Source organism: Parambassis ranga, chromosome 14 (assembly GCF_900634625.1).
Source record: "Parambassis ranga chromosome 14, fParRan2.1, whole genome shotgun sequence".
NCBI lineage: Eukaryota > Metazoa > Chordata > Actinopteri > Ambassidae > Parambassis > Parambassis ranga.
Genome location: NC_041034.1, coordinates 20,294,893 through 20,309,496, shown reverse-complemented (window position 1 = coordinate 20,309,496; position 14,604 = coordinate 20,294,893). Strand labels below are relative to the sequence as shown.

The window sequence follows — 14,604 nt, the reverse complement described above, 5'->3', positions numbered from 1 at the left end:
TGTTCTGGAGAGTGCCAAGTCTAAGTCTGATCTGCTACAGTAACAAGTTCTCTTAATTATACGAGGAATCAGAGCCTAAAGAAAGGCACTTCTGTGCATAATGCACCACTTCTTCAAAAGGTCACTGTCTCATACTAGCACAACAATGCTTGATCACACCTTTATTTGCTGTACAACGTGCAAGGTCAGGGTGAGCGTGAGCTGTAAGGTGTTTGTATGTGCAATAGTGGGCACATGCATTGCCTGCCTAGCGTGCACAGCATCTGGTGTTAAAACATGTTAGACCCTAAGCTGCAGGGAGTGAGCAGCCTGTGAAAGGACAACAATAGCCAAATTTTGTACCGGTAGGTTATTTTCATGAAGGTCAGGAAATGACTCACTGTATTTGTAGAGTAATCTTATTATATATTCTGACACAGTAATGCTACACTTTAGATTTTTTGTACAATAATGCTACATTCTGTTGCTGTAGAGTCTTTGACTGTCTTCTGAAAACTGACACTTATTTGATCTGGTAGTCTGACTATGGTGCTACATAAACAGAAGCATATAACACAGTAAGCACTGCATTTCATCAACTCTCTACATTCTTGTGGCAAAACATGGCACTGACCTGGACCAGCCGAAGCGTTGCTGAACGTGCTGGTACATAGTCTAAAAACTTTGATCAGCTTGCAATTGGGTGAATTGTCCCTTTAAACATTTTTTAAACTTTGGTAACGTCGAAGAGTGGTTTACAGGCAGTCAGTAGATATCAATCGATTTCTGCTGAATCAGTTGTATGACAACCATCTGTGACGACGTGCAACTTAAAAGCAAATGCATGTTGCAATACATTGTGTTAAATTATAAACTCTATTTACATTTTTATATCACTTTAATTGATAATATAAATATCTTTTTATTAATAATATTGATTCGCAAAATTTGGCCATTTCTGATCTTTTAAAAAGCAAAGCCAAAACAGAGGTATGTTGGTTTATGTAAATGTAAAGATGATCATAAATGATCTTTTAGCTTACCTGAGACAGATCAGGGATGTCTCCTCGATCAATTCCAACTTGCTGGAGGAAAAGTACAAAGACAATGAGACATGAGAATTTAAATAGACAGCAAACTGCCCCACAGAAACCAGAAACCCTTGTAATTCCTGACTGCCTCAACTGAAACCTCTTACCTCTGCAACTTTGAGGAACTCTGAGATTCTTGTCATTCGTGTGAGGAACTTCTTGTAGATGTCCAGTCCTTCTTTGCACTGGACCTTCTTCATGTCAAAGTATTTCTCTGTAAACACATCATATTTTCATAAGGTAGGGTTTTTCCACAATGCCAGTCATGCTAAAATATTAGGCTTTCTGTGTCGTTTCTGAGAAGGGCAGTGACTTGTTTCATTTTTTCACCCAAGAGGACTGTCCATCACCTGCTTTTCCTTGCAGTCATATTGTACAGGTGGCAAACTTGCACAGTCTAAAGGCTAAAAGGCTAAAACACAAAACATGTTTTTACCCAAGAGGTTAATTATGCCCTCGTTGTAGGCTGCAAACAGTCGGATTGCATCTTTGAACAGAAGCATGAAGGCTGCGTTAATCACACCATTTGTCAGTTCGTTGGCATTGACCTAGAAGAGACAAGTTAAGAACATGGGATTTAAATTAAAAGTGTCAGCATAGATTTAGATGCCAAACTATGCAAACTTAATGAGTACATACATTGAAATCGAGTAACACATCCATCTGATTTTGGATGATGGGGATGGTTTTGAGCAGTTTCTCTGTGTTCATGGTTCTCATCACGCCATCAGACCTATAAAAAAAGGAAAAACAAAACAATCTTACACAAAAGGCTATAAAATGCACTGCAGGGATTACATCAAAGCTGCTGATAACACAGGAATATGTGGGCTCTGGTCTTGAATTTTGTTATTTGAGGATTTTCTCACGAAACATTTGCAGGCTTTACATGTACACTTAAAAAAACAAAAGGTGTAATCTGACAAGACGACCAAATCTCAGCTTAAAATTATATTTCATTTCCCCCACTTTATGCCACATCAGACTAATAACAACTATAGTTACACTAGAATGCTTACTTATTTAATGCTAAATAAATAATCAGTAACGTTAAGTTAAGAAAATGAAGAATTTCCCCTTTAAAAGGATACATTTAAGCAAAAACAGGAACTTCCCAAAAGAAGTTTCTCCATATTTCTGCTGTGATGTAACTTTAAGCAAAAGTGTGGCAATACATTTTGAAGGAAATTACACTTTTGCAATATTTCAATACTATTCAGTTCAGTCTGTCCCGTTCACAAGGATGTCAAAGAAGACACCCATGTTCCTTGAACCCTTGTTCCTAGAAGAAATCCAAGCTTTGTGGATTCAGTTGCTATGAAAACCAAGAAGTGAAATAGATCCTTACCCTCTTTTTACTTTAGTGAAGTCAAAAGCAACTTGTCTGTACGACACAGCCTTCTCATTCAGGTAGCGGCTATACCTCCTGATGAATGTGGACATATCATAGCCTGCGATACAAACACAAAAAAAGAGAGAAGAATTCAGAAAAATGAATAGTATAGTATATGAATAGTATGTAGGGAAATACCTTGTAGTCCACTTTTGTCCAAAAAATTGCTGAGGTTGAACAGTGTGTTCCTTGAAGCCAGATACTGTATAAATCTCTGCAAGAAAAACAACACCAGGAACTTAAACTTGCACTGGTTTGCTTGTGTGCATACTACTGCTGCACTGCTATGAGCTGATACCCAGCCATCTCATACTCAACACATTAGATGTTGTGAATGTAGTACATTAAAATGTAAAACATTTATATTAGGCAATGGTAGAGAAAGTGCTGACCTCATTGCCATAGACCATCAGATGGTGTGTAGCGGTGAGGGACTTGAAGACAACCACCCAGCTGGTGTTGGTGGTCCTTTCAAACAGCGTGTCAGCCAGCTGAGGGATGTTCACATTCATCTCATTCGTGCACTGAATCAAGTCTGAGGGATAACAGAGAGAGACGGTTGTGGAGGAAGAGGGGGGTCAATGAGGCTGAAGAAATCGATGCACAGACCCTCACCGGCACAGCAAGCATTTAGGTTTGCTGTGGATTTTTTTTCCACCATGTGGGGTCCTCATTTTCTTTCATCTGTCCTTTTCAAAACACCATGCTGAGCACAATCATTAAAATAACTAAAGGGCAATGCAAAACTGAGGAGCCAAAGTTCAGGTAAACAGACACTTTCCAGACAAACTGTTCTTCAAAGTTTTGGTACAACAAGCCTATGACCAATGCCCTTATTACCTGAAGTAATAAAGTAATAAGCCTTTATTACTTAAAAGAGTAAAAAACACACTCACCTCAAATGGAAGAAAATTCAAAATGAATCAAATAAAGCTTAGTTAAATCTAAACAAAAAGGAAGGTAAACAACAGGAAGTGTGCTTTCCACCTGCTGTATGCTGTAACTAAGAATCTACAGCAGCTACCAGTAATACGCTTCACTGACAGAGGGAATACACTTTTGCAGTTAGCATAGCACAACCATCTGGCCTGAAGTGAAAGCGAATGCATCCTGGTTCCCCTTTGCCTTCATCAATAAGACTGATCAATGAAGTCAGACATCATGACGCTACATGTACTATACATCTTCACACAGAATCTTTCTTCAGCACTGGGTTGACCTTGTCTGTAACCAATAGCAGCATACTGTTTTGTACAAGTAAACGGCATACTAAAAAAAATAAAGCATAAAAGGAAAATCTATGAGTCTAAAGCACGGCTGCTGGATTAGTTTGTTTCTTAAAGACGTTTCTCTGCTCCTAGCTTCATTAGTTCTAATTGTTTGCAAGGGAATATAGGCATGTATGTGGTTATTGATATCTGTGGGTGACTCAAGGGGTCATCGGCCAACTGTTAGCCAGATTAGAACCCACACACAGAACAAACCACAAAGTATTAGGCCAGATAACATGCCACAGATGACACAGTCTTTAGCCACATACGATTCTGAATTCCCTATCAAACAGAACTAATGGAGTAACTTGGAAGAGCAGCAAAACAATTCAAGGAACTCAAGTAATGTTTATAACAAAAGTGAAGGGACAAAGTGTACTCCCAAACCTTGGAAAAATATCTGCCATGTACATACACAGTGTTTTTACACACTATTTTAGAATTCTAGATGTTCTGAGATAATGATCTCAGATATGTTTGCTGCTGACACGCGCTCCTGTAAACAGACAGTATTATGTTTTGTTTTAGTAAATTTTTAAAAAAATAAACTTTATTATTACAGTTATCCCAAGTTATCAACTATTACAAACTATCTGAGTAGGGGAAAAGGTTTGGAAAGATTACATAAAAAAATGAAAAATAAAAAAAGTTTTTTTCCATTACGAATGAGTTTAACAGCCTAAAAAGACCAAGAGAGTAAGACTAGGCATATACCAATTACAAGCAGTTTCTTTTATTCAACGACTTGTTTACCACCAGGTCATTTTATTAGGTATAAAACTATACAACACAAATACATTTGAAATAAAAAAATAAGCCATCATCAGGAAAAGACAGATATTGTCTGATTCCACTACATTCCTAACTGGTGTTTTATATGCCAAAATCATGTGACAGACTAAGCGTTGACAAGAGGCCCAGTTGTTCAATATTCATATCCATCAGATGCCAAAAACAGTGTTGGCGGAGAATGTAAATAAATATTTAACAGAATTTTAGATTCAAGCAGAGATGATCCTCTTCTGGCTCCCCAACATTATAGCACCATGTTCCATTTTAAACCCCAGTGCATGTTTCTCATAGTTTCATTAGCTGTGGTGTCACTGTACATTTGAATTAAATGAGAGAAGTGCAGGTTCAAATGGACTGTCAAAAAGGAAGAAAGATCACAGTAAACTATATCAACGTACAGCACATAGTGTACCAGTTACAACCATTCAAGAATGTTTTCCAGCTGCCACACTCCACAGAGCCACATTAATGCAACTGGAATATCTTGTTAAAGTTAATAGTTAACATTAACTGTGTTGCAGGAGGTGGTGGTGCTACCCACCGAGGCCTGTTTACATGGGTGATCTATGAATCCTCCTCAGTGTTTGTTCGAAGCCACACAAAAGGCTTTTTGCTTTTTACATAAACAATAGACCACCCATGTGACAACAAAAGGCTTTTCAGATACAACTGAAATGTCTGTGTGAGAGTTCAAACTCAGTGATACCACAACACACAAACATCAACTGCTGCTCCCGAACAAATTACACTAACCTGCAGACCTTGGCAGTTATGTATTATACTATAATATAACAGAACTATGGAAATGTAAATATGACTAATCACACACAGGAACACTGGGAAAAAAATCTCCTAGTATATTGACCAGCTCCTGTATGCAAGTGTCCCACAACTGCAAGTGACAAAGAAGCACCGAGCCTAACAAGTTTAATATACTCTTAAATGTTTATTGTAGTTATGGTTCTTTAATTAAGATATAAAGCCTTAAGACAGAACAAAAAAAACATTGTGTGACCTAGTGGTGAAGCAACAAATTAATAGCATCCAAATAAATCTGAATCACTACAGTTTGATCATTGCTATGAAGAAGCCATAAAGTGGGCTATTTCAACTGAAAATTGGAAGTGTTAAAACACTGCTGTGTACTGTGTATGTGATGAAACAAAGCACAGCAAATCACTTTGACTCTTGTTTACTGCTGTTACTCCAAAGATCCGTTTCTTGTTTAAAGAGAGGCTTCACTTCGCTTCAGTGGCTTTGGTTGGAGACCTGTGGCTTGCTTCTTGTACCTCTGTTTTCTTAGAAGTCTCAGTTGCCAAATTTCGCTGACTAGGTTGATTTTACCTGAGAATTTGTCAAAGTAACTGTGAAATGTATTTTTAAACACACCGACTTCCCTAAAAATGTACTGAAACAGAAGTGAAGCTGTTAAATGCCAAAGCATGAAGCAGCTTTTCTAAAAAACTGAATGAAATATTGTCTGCTTTCCTTCAAATGTTGGTGAAGCTCCTGTAGAAACTTCCAAAACATCTCGGACAACAAGGTTAGAACATGGTTCAACATGTGCCTCGATGTTTTGGTCACAGTTTTTGGCTTAGTGAGATGTTTTTTTAGGTCAATTTTACCTTACATAAAGAGGAAAAAATATTTTTCAATAACATTCATAAATGTATATAAAATTGTTTTTCCATAATAATAACCAGCCATCATAGTATGACTCCCCCACCAGTTTCATAATGGAGTTTTTTTTCCTTTCATCCAACTCAGCATTTTGTATTTCCTTTAAACATGAGGACTGCGACTCCCCCTCCACTACGCCCTGTTCCCATAGACCAACGCTGCCACTCTCTCCTTCTCCAGATGCAACATGCTGTATGTGAGTGTGCTCTCTCCATGCACACAAAGATAAAAAGTTATTAAAATGTAATAACGCCTGTCCAGAGTTTAGATTAAATAATATGTGCACATATATGCCTGTTGTTTGTTTCTAAAAAAGGGAGTGAGGCACTTGCCTTGCCACATTTTACCATGTGTAGGTGTACACGTTCATTCGGCAGTGTCCGATATTTGCTCAGTGAATGTCCAAATATGCTTAGAATGGAGAAGCAGTATGGCCTGTTTGCCAATATGAAAAAATAGGCATAGAGGTGCCAACCATTGGCTTGCAGCTATTGCGTTATACTAAATCACTAATCAATATCCACTACTCCTGCATATGCATACATTTTCTGTGGCACTGGAAGTTTGCTCCACTACTACTTTAGTAGTAGTGGAGCTTACTTTACTACTGTAAAGGCCCTTGATTCAAAATTGTATAACAGGGTCACAGAAACAGAACAGATATTTAAACACAGCAGAAGCGAAGTGAAAAGTCCACAGAAGATGTGAAATAAAAGAGGAAGCAGGAGCATCTTGTAGAACTCAGAGAAAAGATTTCCATGAAGATATGGAAAGAAATGAAGTTTCTGGAATATTGATAATATGTCTGTCCATGGGGTGGAATGACAGAAGAGAGAGTTGAATTCAGTGATTTTGGAACTGACTACAATTCAATTCAATTCAATTCAGTTTTATTTATATAGCGCATATTACAATCAGACATTGTCTCAAAGCGCTTCACAGGAACCCCCCTAAGAGCACTGTGGCAAGGAAAAACTCCCTTTAAGAGGAAGAAACCTTGAGCAGGACCCGTCAGCTTAAGGGGGAACCAGTCCTGCTGCCAGTCAGAGAGGATGAAGGAGAGAGAGAGAGAGAGAGAGAGAGGATGAAGGAGAGAGAGGGAGAGAGGAGCAAACATGATACAAACATGATACAGTACAGAGCAAACATGACAGCAAGATGAAACAGTGATTATATTGTAATAGATATCTATATATATCGTCGGTCCATAAGTAGGAATAGTAATTTGGTAGCACATGACAGGAAGTGATGAGTCAGCACTTTCGCTAAGAGGAAGTAAGAGTAAGTGGTACTCTGCAATTGATCAGAGAGTGGACACATACATGTAAGCATTTTTATTGCACCTGTACTGTAACTCTTTCTTGCTACATACATCCTGCTGTAGATGAGTTGGCTTCAGGATAGCGGACATGGAAGTAATTCAGCTATGTCAACCATTTTTGTAAGGCCTTCATGAAGGATGAAACGGCTGTCTAACATGAAGCATAAGCAAAATACCAAGTGGACCAGAGAAGCACCATCTCTTTATCAGTCTATAAATTAATAACGTAAAATTAATTCAGCAAGAATCAAATTCAGTAGGTCGTGCTGTGTCTTGAGTGTCACAACTAAAAGTTTCTCTAAACCAAGCACATGACATACATAAAGCTGGTTAAAAAAGCCCCCAGTTGTCACAGAATACTCCATATTTATTGTGGCTTTATAGCTAATATATTGGGTATAGTATATCACCACAAATTTAAAACTGGCACTGATGGTCCTCACTAGCATTGTATGAACTCATTTGGCAAGGTCTTAAATGTAATGAATGTAATGTAGTTTTGAGGTTTTACATGAATAATGCAAAAGCCAAAAAAAATCATCTCAGCTCGGATGCCAATGTAATCTTTAGGTAATATTATGATAACACATCTGGGGTGTTGAGGACACCCGAATGGACAAATGCAGTCACTGAAATCCAGCTTGTAATCAGCAACCACCAGGAAATACATCACATGTAGCTGAGTCAATCTCACATTTGATCATCTCAGGTCCCCAGTGCCCTGGGTGGGAGCGGGGTTATGTAATAATTTCCTGTTGGCTGTTTACCCATGGCAATCCAAAGCTTTCTTTAGGAACTAGAGGAACACTTCCTGCTTCAGGAAATATCTATCCCTCACAATCCAGTTACTTTGAACATCATGCAGGCCAAAGCACGGAGTTATACCCACACCAGTGAGGTTTCACCACAGAGCAGGATGCAGGAGATAGGAGGCAGGAGGCAGGATTAAGGTGTGTGTGTGTGTGTGTGTGTGTGTGTGTCAAGCACTGTTGATCAATTCTTTGTATTCTACTGAAACTCGAGGCCATTCAGACTCCCAGTGGGATACACCCAGCTTAACTGATGGACAGGGCATCAGCACTCTTTAAGGCCTAACATGTGATACCACTGCAGTCACATGCTTCATTGTGGGGAGAGAGGAAGCAGACATACAGATGTGTACAATGTGTCTGCCATTATGACATGAATGAAACATGTGCTGCTATATATGGAGAGAGATGAAACACTAGAAGAACAACCATTATCATCTTAACTGCTATTGGGATACAAGACCAATAAACTCTACATGTATATTGAAATCACAAAGCATCACTAGCTTACCCTCTAATGATAAATGTACGCACCTTTTCCCTTAGCAGACAACACACATTAACTCCACTCCCTTACTAACAACCTCAATTAACACAGGCTCATGTACAGTAAGACAGATAAGTCATGTGCTTGGAATTTGAGTAACCAGGTTATTAATATCCCTGTACACGTGATAGTGATATCCCGGTTTCTGGTCATCTCTACACACTAACTGTCTGAACTATGTTCTTTACCTGTAGAGGATGTTCAGAAACCTGGAAGAGTTGAGTTTTCATTGATGAAGCTTTTGTTTATGGTTTCATTTTAAAGGCATTACATGACCTGTTAGCATGAAAGGATCATTCAGTCACAATTGTTTCCACTTAATTTGACTGGTCAGGAAATTTAAAGTGCAAACAGTTTGTAATCTACAGAGTGCTTCCATATTCCACAGTACTGTATTTTCTAAAATAGTTAGGACTCATTCCTCTGGGACTCCATGGGAGAATACAATAAAGGTTTACCAGATGGATCGATAGATCCCTGTGGGGAAATTCAAGGGCCAACTTTACTGTGACATAATGTTCTTTGAAAACATATTATTATCTTTCCTTTAAAATATTTACTTTTAATATATTTAGTTTGTGTAGCAGCTAACAGTCTTAATGCAGCATCGATACAATAACAGTTAGTATAAGTGTCTACTGTAATTGGAAGCTCTTGAGTACGACAATATCATAATCTTGATAAATAATGTAATTTATGTGTGTTTGTCTCTTGTTTAGCCACTGCCAAAACAAAACAGACTAAGATCATTACTGTGGCACAGACACACTTCCATGGATATACAATGCATCTGCTACAAGTTGTATGACTAATTGTCTAAAATGTGATGCTACGGCCAAACCCTCATATTTACAGCTTTTAAATAATGCACTGAATAACATTCAGTCCATTTATAACTCTGCCAACTTGTGGAAAGGTATTTATGCCAGTACCAAAGGTCCGCAAACTTATGTATTCATTACCTCTAAGAGACCTTTGAGCTGCTCCACAGCGGTGATAGTGGACTTTACATAATGGCAATTAGCCTGTACAAAAAAGGCTGACATGCAACTGGGCTGCTCACTCTTCAATAGCAACTCTCAGTAGAGGAAATACCATACATTACAGAGCTGTGCTGATACAGAGTGGTAGTTTGTAGTTTCATACTCGCTGCAGTGGTGTAAATTGCACTAGACCAACTGGTGCAGATTTTCCCAGAGGTCATTTCACATTTACTCTGAACAAACATGTAAATAAGCTCAGGCTAGCAGGAGAGGTTGGTTTGTTGACCCATTACTTCTCCCTATATGCTAACTGCAGAGTTCTCTTAAAGTTATGTCCCTGTGTTTATCTAGCATGCCAGTGTTAAAGAATGTGAACCACAGTTCAGAGCAAACTCGGTGGAGATGGCACAGAGGACTATATCTCACCTGCAATCCCACTAGACTCATTGGGGCTGTAACTGGCTAGTCTGAAACAACACAAGTGACCCCAAGTCACCAACATGCATAAGCCGGTCAGATATTCACTCTTGTTCAGGCTCTTGCTTGGTCACTCTCTTTTTCTTTTCTTTATTTCCTCAGACAGGATTCTCTTTGGTTTCTTTTCCAGCTCTGCCAAAGTCCACTCAGAGAATAACAAGCTACATAACTAAATCTTATAGTTAGTTTCATGCTTACACAGGCTATATACAGAAATCCTTAAGTCAAATTTAATACTTTTTAATACCTTTTCTACTACCTTTAAACCATCACGAGATTGAGTTGCGTGTTAATCAACAACCTTTTGTAATGTGTACTCTGCTATACACAACAGAGTAGATAGAGACTCACTAAGTAACGGTTGTTGCTGGTTGCACTACACTTTGTGGTGGTGGTGGTGCCGCAGCACATAAAGTTGAGAGTGGTAGAGTTAACTTGCTCTCACCGACCGTGCATGTATGTTTAGTGGATTGCATATGCGACTGAAGTGTGTAAGCTTCCATCCAGTTGACAGAGAAATGTTTTTACAAACCGAACAATAAGCCTGCCGGTTATTCACTACTTCAAGGCCTGAGTCAGTCCTTAAATGCTGGGTCTTCCACCCAGCTGTCAGAAAACTTGCATTTGCCCAAGACGACAATAGATGTCTGGACTGGACATTGAAGATATGCCTAGCAAACCAAGACGGGGATCTAGATATGGTTAAAGCCCACCGTTTAAACAAACTAATGCAAACTTTAGCAGATAGAATTTCAATCGAAATAGGACACCTCAGAGTCTGAAAAAAATAATACCTCTAAAACAAGATTTAACACTTTTAATGGCCTTATATTTTTCAATGTTAATTTATCACCTTTTAATACTGTTTAAAACCCCACGGACACCCTGCTTACAATATTTTAGAACGAGTAGAGTGACATATGCCGGTCATAAAGCAAGCAGGTCATGTATTATAGTTTTCCTATGTTTTCCTATCCAAAGCACACCAAGGTGCATAGTGCTGGTCCAGGTGCTAAGGATATAGAGGACATGTCGATTACACCTTTATGGGTTAATATGCCATCAAAATGATTTTGAAAGCATTATTTGAGGGGAAAACCACATTGCATCAAATCTAAATACCTAAGTGGGATTCCTGCTGGGTAATGTGTTTCAACACTGTATTCAGATGAAGTGGCTTCAGTGCAGCAACTGTTATGGACAAACCTCAACGTCTGGTTGTCTGGAGTCAGGAAGGTCACTAGGACGTGACATTGTAACTATCTCTAATTACCTGAGAGCTATGGTTGTTCATAAAGCCATGAGCCAGAATATTGGACACAGTGCACTTTGCCCAATCCAGGCCTTAAAAATAGGTGGTAAAATAAAGTGGATACCACGTCATGCTAAAAGGCTACCTGCACTAAGCAATGTCATATTTACTGCCAAGTCAATTAACAACAGAAGAGAGCAGGATGGTGCAACAACACCGTCTACTCTCTGCTGGTTGATCATCATGCCATTCAAACTACCTGACACTATGACATGGAGTCAATAACAACCTCTGTGAGCCTCTCTATGCTTCACTGTGAGATGTTCTTAGCAACCACACTGATGACATCTATTCAAATGAACTACAAAGACCAATTTGCATAGCAGGCACACTGCGTGTTTGTTGCCAGTGAACTACATTTTGTACAAGTCTCTGGTGCTTGATGTACCTTTTCCTTATTTGTAATTCTACAGGCCACAATGTACGGTAAGCTAAAGCCCTGAGGAAAAACATACAAAACAACAGGAAAATACTCTTTTGTGGGGGAGTGAGAAGTTATGTTACCAGTACACAGTCGTAGCCATTGTAAATAGTGAGGCATATCTACATAGGTTCAAGTCTCAGTCAAATAGTTAATAAAATGTTCTATACTGCTGGCTATGCTGTAGAAAAGGAAAATGGACACACTGACACCACAGAACGAGCTGAACTTTCTACTACTACGGAGTTGAAGATTGTGAGGCCAATCTAGCTAGTTAAAAGCTTGTTTTTGTTAGATTGTCAAACTAGAAGACCAGAAACAATCAACAATCCAGGAAACACTGTTCATATTGCTCAAATTCAATCGATTTTGGTTTTGACTGAGCCAACGTTGCATCCTAAAATAGCATTAAATGTCAGGATTAATTAACCAACCACATCGGTCGACCACTGTTTCACAGGTGTGTGTTGGCCAACATTGCATCTAGGTTCCTTTAAGACACATTGTTGAAGGTGTTGGAATCTATTGGACATTTTGTGTCAAAGTACTAAGACACCTCTGATTATGGAACACTGACAAGCCCTTTTAAAGCACTCACTGTTCATTTACTGTCTGTAAACAAGCACAGCGGCATAATGAGAAAGTCTGTTTTTGTGGCATTATAGCACGATTTCTGCATGAAAGGAGGTTGGCAGAAGTGCTACTATCTAGTAATCACACCTCTTAAAATACACTGGCAGTGGTTGCAATCACATAACCTTTCAAGTTTTAACTGTTTCGCTCCTGAATTCAATTGATTTTGAGCACAGATCTGTGACAGTCCACAACCTCACTAGTCACTTTCTTCAAAAAGGAAGGAGTGCCTCTGGGTTTCACAGACCAGTCTTCAGATGTCTCACATAAAGCACACTTTGAAACAGAGCCCTGACAGACATGACCACAGCTGTATTATCTAAACAGATGAACAGATGATATGCATTCAGTGGGATATTGATTTATCCACCCAAACATTGTAAGAATGGAACCTAAAGACACAAGTGTGATAAACAGCTATATAATAGTATTACTTTTAAAGTATAGCCTTTGCATTTTCCAACAACATAACTAATAAATCACCTCTGTAGCATAACCAGGCTACACAGCAACTGCACTGATTAAACCATTCCAGTGTCTGTAATGTGAACTGTTGGCTAATGATTCAAAACATCTTGTTATATGACAGAAAGTCGTGTTCCCCCAGTGGGTAAGTTACTGAAGGGTGATCAGGCCTCACAGACACCTTCAGACTGGAGGGAAAGGGGAAGTTTACCGTTACAGCAGCGGCAGACAAAGAGGAAAGGGTTACTTACAATCCAAGTGTTTCTTTTTTGGACCCATTATTTCATGCGTGGTTGCCTTGCACACAGTTTTGGAAATCGCCGAGCCGGTGACACTGTGCTGAGCGGCGGTTATCCTGTCAGTAATGCTTTGTCCAGACATCCTGTGTGGGCTCCAATATACTTTCACCGCAACAGAAATGTTTTTAACCCCAGCAGTGAGCAGTGCTGCCTCGGTATTATGGACGGTGTCGCTCCTCGAAGCCTCAGTGCCACCTGATAACCCTGGACAAGACAGACACTGATAAGAAATAAAGAGACGACGACAGGCGTTTCATTTGGCTCGTAGCTAGCTAGCTAGCTGCCTATTAGAACAGAAAACCATGTACACAGCGTGAGTTTCAATACGCGAATAGAATATACAACAAGAAACATTCATGTTCATTGTCTGTTCAATACGAACCTGTGTTTTAATCGATCTCTCACGTCTACGGTCTCTGCTCCTCTTCCCGTACAAGTCTTTCTTGCATTCCGCTGCCAGACAGAGAGAATAAAAATAGTTACATCCGGGTAAGTTTTTCATAATAAAAGCAATATTCAGGAGCATCGTTAAATAAAGGAATAAAGATAAAGATAGAATTGCCAGCATTCTGTTTCAATCTGATATTGTACTGGCAAAATCTGTTGAGCACTAAATAAACACCGTTACATTCATAAAATATTACATTTACAAAACTATGTGATGCCCTTAAAGTTTGCGTAATACAGATATGGAAACTAAAAGTTTTTGTTTTTGAAAAAAATAACTGTTTAATTTGACGCACAACCCACAAATACAGATGTGGCCCATCATTTAGTGTCAGATGTTTGAACGCCAGCGCTTGAGTTTGGGCCTTTATTTTGGAGCCGGACGTGTCCCTTCCGGTTGTCTTCGGTCGGCTTGATGCGGAGGTTGCTCCTTCTGGTCTTCTTTGGTTCCCACGCTGAACTCTGTCCAGTTTTTAACAGCGCCTCCCCTGCTGGGTCTCAGTCATCGTTTAAATGGACTGAGGGGTTTGAAAGAAAATGGCGGGTCTACTTCCTGACCTCTCACAACTTTTGTACATAACTTTGTATGCAGAAAAAAGGCCTTGAACTGCGTTCTGTACCTGTAGCATGGACGGTATGCCTATTCGAGTGTATTTGTCATTAATTTGTTTGTGAGGATTTCCA

General features: G+C 39.2%; 1 protein-coding gene across 13 annotated transcripts in view; it reads right to left on the bottom strand.

Moving 5' to 3' along the window:
* The window catches only part of picalma (phosphatidylinositol binding clathrin assembly protein a), a 28,861-nt gene extending 14,895 nt beyond the window's left edge, over positions 1 to 13,966 (bottom strand). For 9 of the 13 annotated variants that reach the window (XM_028422454.1, XM_028422459.1, XM_028422455.1 and 6 more), the window contains exons 1-9: positions 13,856 to 13,945; positions 13,426 to 13,693; positions 2,856 to 2,998; positions 2,602 to 2,677; positions 2,419 to 2,521; positions 1,710 to 1,803; positions 1,507 to 1,618; positions 1,178 to 1,284; positions 1,023 to 1,064 (exon numbers count right to left, since the gene is read on the bottom strand). In XM_028422454.1, coding sequence (XP_028278255.1) covers positions 1,023 to 1,064; positions 1,178 to 1,284; positions 1,507 to 1,618; positions 1,710 to 1,803; positions 2,419 to 2,521; positions 2,602 to 2,677; positions 2,856 to 2,998; positions 13,426 to 13,555 — 807 coding nt within the window. In that variant the 5' untranslated portion in view covers positions 13,556 to 13,693; positions 13,856 to 13,945. Of the gene's footprint in view, positions 1 to 1,022; positions 1,065 to 1,177; positions 1,285 to 1,506; positions 1,619 to 1,709; positions 1,804 to 2,418; positions 2,522 to 2,601; positions 2,678 to 2,855; positions 2,999 to 13,425; positions 13,694 to 13,855 lie in introns of all 13 variants that reach the window. The other 4 variants (XM_028422465.1, XM_028422467.1, XM_028422468.1 and 1 more) reach the window with 2 other exon arrangements.
* Between the last annotated feature and the right edge of the window lie 638 nt (positions 13,967 to 14,604).